This window comes from Charadrius vociferus, unplaced genomic scaffold, assembly GCF_000708025.1.
Source record: "Charadrius vociferus isolate BGI_N301 unplaced genomic scaffold, ASM70802v2 scaffold306, whole genome shotgun sequence".
Classification (NCBI taxonomy): domain Eukaryota; kingdom Metazoa; phylum Chordata; class Aves; order Charadriiformes; family Charadriidae; genus Charadrius; species Charadrius vociferus.
Window position 1 is genome coordinate 5174131 of NW_009648963.1, and position 5789 is coordinate 5179919.

At 39.9% G+C, this 5789-nt stretch overlaps 1 protein-coding gene across 1 annotated transcript in view; it reads left to right on the forward strand.

Moving 5' to 3' along the window:
• Positions 1 to 5154, forward strand: part of SMIM20 (small integral membrane protein 20) — a 7008-nt gene extending 1854 nt beyond the window's left edge. The window contains exons 2-3 of the mRNA XM_009887674.1: positions 3770 to 3826; positions 5117 to 5154. Of these exons, the coding sequence (XP_009885976.1) occupies positions 3770 to 3826; positions 5117 to 5154 (95 nt within the window). The remainder of the gene's footprint in view (positions 1 to 3769; positions 3827 to 5116) is intronic.
• The last annotated feature ends 635 nt before the right edge of the window (positions 5155 to 5789 follow it).

Sequence of the window (5789 nt, forward strand, 5' to 3'; positions counted from 1 at the left end):
AGGGTTCGTTGCGGGCTGCCGCTGGGTGAGCAACGTCCGAGAGGCTTTCCGCTCGCCAGAGGGATCCTTAAAAAAAACCCCAAACCACAAAACCTCGTAGGACTCTTTGTTTGAAGTTACTGGCCGGCATGTGGTCCAGAACATCCTGTAGCTGTTCTCTGAAGTGATTAAGAGAGTTGAGATGCAATTCAAGAAGTTAAGATCAGAGGGCTGGAGCACCTCTTCTATGAGGACAGGCTGAGAGAGTTGAGGTTGTTCAGCCTGGAGAAGAGACGACTCCAGGGAGACCTTATAGCAGCTTTCTAGTATCTGAAGGCTGCCTACAAGAAGGCTGGAGAGGGACTTTTTACGAGGGCATGTAGGGATAGGTTGAGGGGTAATGGCTTCAAACTAAAAGAGGGGAGATTCACACTAGAGATAAGTAAGAAACTTTTTATGCTGAGGGTAGTGAAACACTGGACCAGGTTGCCCAGAGAGGTGGGAGATGCCCCACCCCTGGAAACATTCCAGGTCAGGTTGGACGGGGCTCTGAGCAACCTGATCTAGTTGAAGACATCCCTGATCATTGCAGGGGGGTTGGACTAGATGACCTTTAAATGTCCCTTCCAACCCAAACTATTCGATGATTCTATGAAGTTGAGTTATGCTTTCTCGCCACAATTGAAAAATTTAACTTTGTGGTAATAGATTATTTACTGATTGTGATGCTTTGCTAGAGCTGATCTCAATCTGCAGAGTTTTCTCTGAAACTGCTGAGGAAAATGCCACTTCCCTGCCAGAAACACAGAAAACCTGCCAAAGCCCACAGCTGATCCTGTGCCCAGGGAGCTCTCGAGCACCCAAAGGCACCTGAAATTCCTGGTGTGAAGCCTCAGAGGCTGCAGGCAGGCACTCCATGCTGTGGGAGCGGTAGGGGGAGCGCCCATTAATTCTAAACTTCTGTTAATCACTGTTGAAGGAAGCGGGGAAAACTTTTGGTGTAACAGCCTCATCCCCTTGCTTTAACTTGTATAAAGCTAAGCAAGCTGTTGGAGATAACCTGAAGGTGTGTGTGGTTAATCTGATGAGACAACTGAAGAGATTGCTGGGAAGAAAAAAAAAAAAAGGAAGAGAGTAACGAACTTATTGATCTTCCTGGAGGGACTTTAGCTTTGCATCAAAGCCGAAGTAAAAGTTAACTTGCAAGCAGGTTTTTATTTAAGGAAGCTATGTTTGTGAAGTTGTAAACTGCCTACAAAGATAGGTTTTATACTCTGCATTTCCATTTTGAACCTTATTCTTAACTCATTTTTCTTATGGTGCACTTTCCAAAAATATAATATTAGAAGTGTGACTCGGCATTAAGGAAAGAACAAAACTAGTGGACAGCATCCTCTTTTGTACTTGTGAATTACATGAGCAAATGTTCACCAGCAGGTTAGTGATTTATTTTTTTTAATTACCATTAACATGAAAGATGGGCAATGCACAGTTAGCAAGTGGTGAAGCTTGCTATTTAATGCCTGATTCTAAACTTTACTTACTGCATGCTGATCAAACTGTCCTTTGATGTCACCAGTATTAATTTCCTATGTGCTTTTCTTGATACTCATTGCTGTGGTATAAGAGAAGCACAAGCATTCGTTGTCATAATACTTTAGACAGGAACATGGAATTTCACAGTTGTGGTACTTGAGTGGAAGCATTTTAACCTTTGGGATACAAAGAATTTGATTTTTCAGAGTACAGTCTAATAAGCTGTATGACAGCAAAATTTCTGTAGAAGCTCACACCCCTCATTGGCTTGAGCTGTGGATGAATACGTAGTATTTCTTTGTTTTGGGACATTTGGATTAGCATCACATAGTAATCCTGCAAAATACAAGAATGGATTTTAGTTCTCTAGAGTGACATTCAATTATGGAAACATGAAATGCTCTGTTCTTTCTTTAGCCTTCTTTTTCTTGTCTTTGTCCCAAATTCTACACAAGTGAGGCACAATACATTCAGGAAGACTGTTCTGCACAGTTCTCATACATCTTCAGAGGAGTTCCTAGCAGTTTAACGAATAAAATGGAAGATACTTGGAAAAACTGTATGTGATCAAATTGTTAATATATACCTTAAATTGTGCACACAGAGGTTTGACTTAATTTCATACAGAAGTGCTATAATTTTATAGGCTTTTAGTACCTCAGTTTGTGGCCTTGATGTTTCTAATATTTTTCCTGTCTTTATATCTTTCCTGTCCTAGCTTTAAAAGAGACTGTTTCCTCGTATGAAACACATAGTTTAGTGGCAGTGTTGAAACTTTGCGATCTTCAGTACAAACCTCTTCCACTTGGATTAATTAAAATGACAGGGCAGACAGCTTTGGATTGATATTGGGACATTTTCACAGTAGATTTTGTGATTTTGCTCAACTGTGGGACTCGGCTCTTTCCCCATCCTGTGAGGTGGCTGTCCTCTCATCAAGACTGGCTCTTCCTCATTTTCTTTTTTTTTGGCTTGCCTGTGTTCCAAGTTGTTTCTCAGCCCCACCCCAGTCTCCCTATTGACTGTTCCCCGTCCTATCTCTCATCTGTTACTTCTCTGCGCTCGTTTCTTTGCCTGACCAGTTAACAGCTCTTCCTGTTCACCTCAAGTGTGTTCCCAGACCTCTCTGATTACCATTTTGGTCTTTGCCTCTCTTCTGATCTTAGTCTCCACCTAAAACTAAATACCTTTCTCCTCCATGCCGTAAAATAAGTCTGATTCCTTGTCCTAATTTATTCTGTTTTCTCTGTCTGGGTTTTGTACCTTATCCTTTGAAATCAGACAATTCCCTGAGATTTTTGTCTCCTAGAAAGGATGGAATGGCAATCACCGTGCTCAGTGAACAGAACTGGAGAAGCTGGATCTGCCTCTAGTGCCTGTCCCCTTGCAAGCAGAATCAATTACTGTGATCTGCCTGCTAGTTTCTGGTAGCACCAGTCTTGTACCTAGACAGCCTAATAACATGTAGCGCCTGTGCATTCTCAGTGGGGTAGGATGATGAAAAGTTTCAGTGTTAAGGTGAGCTTAGTTCTGAGTTTCCCCTGAGAACGTGCACCCTACTGCTTTTTTAAGGCTTAAAAAAATCAATGGTACCGGCAAAAGACTAATCCAACTGGGCTTTGACTTCTTGCTTCGAAGTACCACAGTGTTAAAGTGGGTGTTAAAGTGCTTAACTGGAAGGGAGGCATTTAATTAGGGCAAATGATATAGTTTTGTCCGTTTCTCTTCTTGGAAGTGGTTGAATCAAACAAAAAAGAAAAGTCTGATGCAGGCATGTTGTATGGAAAGTATCCCTCTGATACTTAATTTCCAAAGCACTAATTTTGTAGATGCTGTCATGAAATCTACTTGGGATAACATGCAAGATCTTTCAGGGTCTGAGCGTGGGGATCACTGGTTCTGGAAAGAATAAATCATTTGAAGAGTTTTATGTTGAACATATAAGTGATAGTTCCTGAAAGTACTAGCCATTCCATAAGTGATGGGATCGTGACGGGTATTTTGGCATTTCTTATTAAACAGTAGTCATTACTTTAAGATTGTTATCTTATTGTTTGTAATCTCTCAAAACAGACTGTTAGTTTCTTAGTGAAGTGCGAGTACAACATTCACATTGTATATGTGGATGCTCACCAGAATTTTACCATGTAGCATCCAGAATGAAAAAAAATTTCAATATTATTTTATTGGGTGCAGTCAAGATGTCTGGTATTTTCTTTTTTTTTTAGTAGTGTCCTTTTGTTCTGTTTTCCAGAAAAAGAACAGTCAATAAACCGAGCTGGTATTGTTCAAGAGGATATTCAGCCTGCAGGTATACTTGATTCATGTGTTTGCATTGATAGTTTTAAAGATCTTCTTGAAGTAAAACCTGAATATTTATATAGGTTCAAATAATAGTGAAGAATACATATATAATAAACTTACCATGAAAATTTTTTTCAGGCTAATTCTTCACTTGAAAACTATGTATGTAATAAAACTTGTTTTAAATTGACCTAATTGGCCAAATAAGTTGTAGAGATTCTGTTATCTTCACATTTTCTTAAATAGATGCCAGTTTCCACACCAGAAATTAAGTTCTGAACCAGCTCAGAGCAAACAAGAACCATGGGTGGGCTGAGCTCTCGCTGTAAAAAATACTCTGTTGCATGCTGGTTTTGTGGAATACTGCTTTACAACGCAGCTGAAGCATGGTTTGTGAGTGCTTTGTCAGTACCTTCCGGCCTCATGGGTGGAGAGATGAGGCAGAAATCTGCTACACGTAAAGGAAAATTTGGAATGCAGTACTAATAGCTGTTTGATCCCTGCTGTTGCCAGTAGAAGGCGTAGAAAAAGCATATGAAGGGAATAAAAATGGCACACCATCCTTGATAGTCCATCGTTTCATAGGTAATGGAATGGGTTATTCATTATGCAAGGTTGGCACTTCTCGTTTAAAGACATGAGAGCGCTTGTCTTGATGAAACAGTTCATATCTGAGCATGTTAAAGGGTAACTTATTCCTATTTTTAGAAAAACCTAACATCAGCAGCAGGGGAAAACCAAATAGGATTAATGCCATGTCCTTACTACACATATCAGTTAAATCATCAGCGCAGGAATTACTTTCCAGGAAAGTGGTGAAATGCTGAAGAAGAGTAGGAAGGGTATTGTGAAATAGAAGTCTGGTAAACCTGCCATTTTTAATTAAACATTAAAGAGGACTGGATGGGTTCAGGGATGCAGGTACTTGATGACCAGTTCTGTGCATTACAAATTTTTTGTCTAAATTTAGCTGCTGATGAGAAGTTACGAGATCCGCTAGTTGAAAGTGAAATCTAGACAAATTCAAGTGCAAGGTGCAATTCTAGATGGTTGTTCCAACAATATTAGAACACTGTACCTATGAGTGTGATAGATTTTTCCATTATCTGAAGCTTAACATCAAGATGAGGTTGTCTTTCTCAGTAATTTTGCAGGCTTAAACAGAGGCGTGACTTCAATGCAGAAATTGTTACATTCTTTCCTTGTTTCGTACACAAGGCTGGAGTAGCAGACCAGTTACTTTGTTTCTCCAGCAGTCTAGTTATGAACTGCTGGTATTCTCATATTTGATTTGTAGGGTTAAAAGTGTGGTCTGATCCATTTGGAAGAAAGTAATGTTGGCGGCTGGGTGTATTGCAAGACAAAACTGAAGATGGACATCTTCAGCTGTTTCTTCTTTCACTGAAGTGTGTCTTTGGGTGTCGCTGGAGAAGAATCCTGAATATGCTGTGTGGGCACGTGAGAAGCAACAAACGCTACTGATTGGAATCCTAAGAGATAAAAAAAGTGCTAGTTTTGACAGAGGATGCTGGGGCACAGTGCACAGACTATTAGAGAGCTGAATGATTCTTGAGTTTAGAAGTGAAATATTTATTTCCTTGAGAAAAGGGAAGAGGAATTATTTTTGTGGTTAACCTGTAAACACTTGTAGAATAAATTATGAATAGAATAAATCATGCAGACCGCTGCAGTTTCCTCTCTAGTTTGAGAATTACTATTTGTGGTTTTATTATGAAAACGTGATACAAGTATATACTGAGAGATCAGTGCAGAAAATATAATGCGTTGAGTGTAAATTTGTACATTAAAATGTCTTCCTTTTAAACCAATGTGTATTTTTTTCATTTGTTCTACAAGTAGCTGTGGCTGGTTGTGGCTGGATGCCAGGTGCCCACCTGGTGTCTCTCTCACTCCTGTTCCTCAATGAGACAGCGGGAGAACATAGGATGACAGAGCTTGTGGGTCTGGAT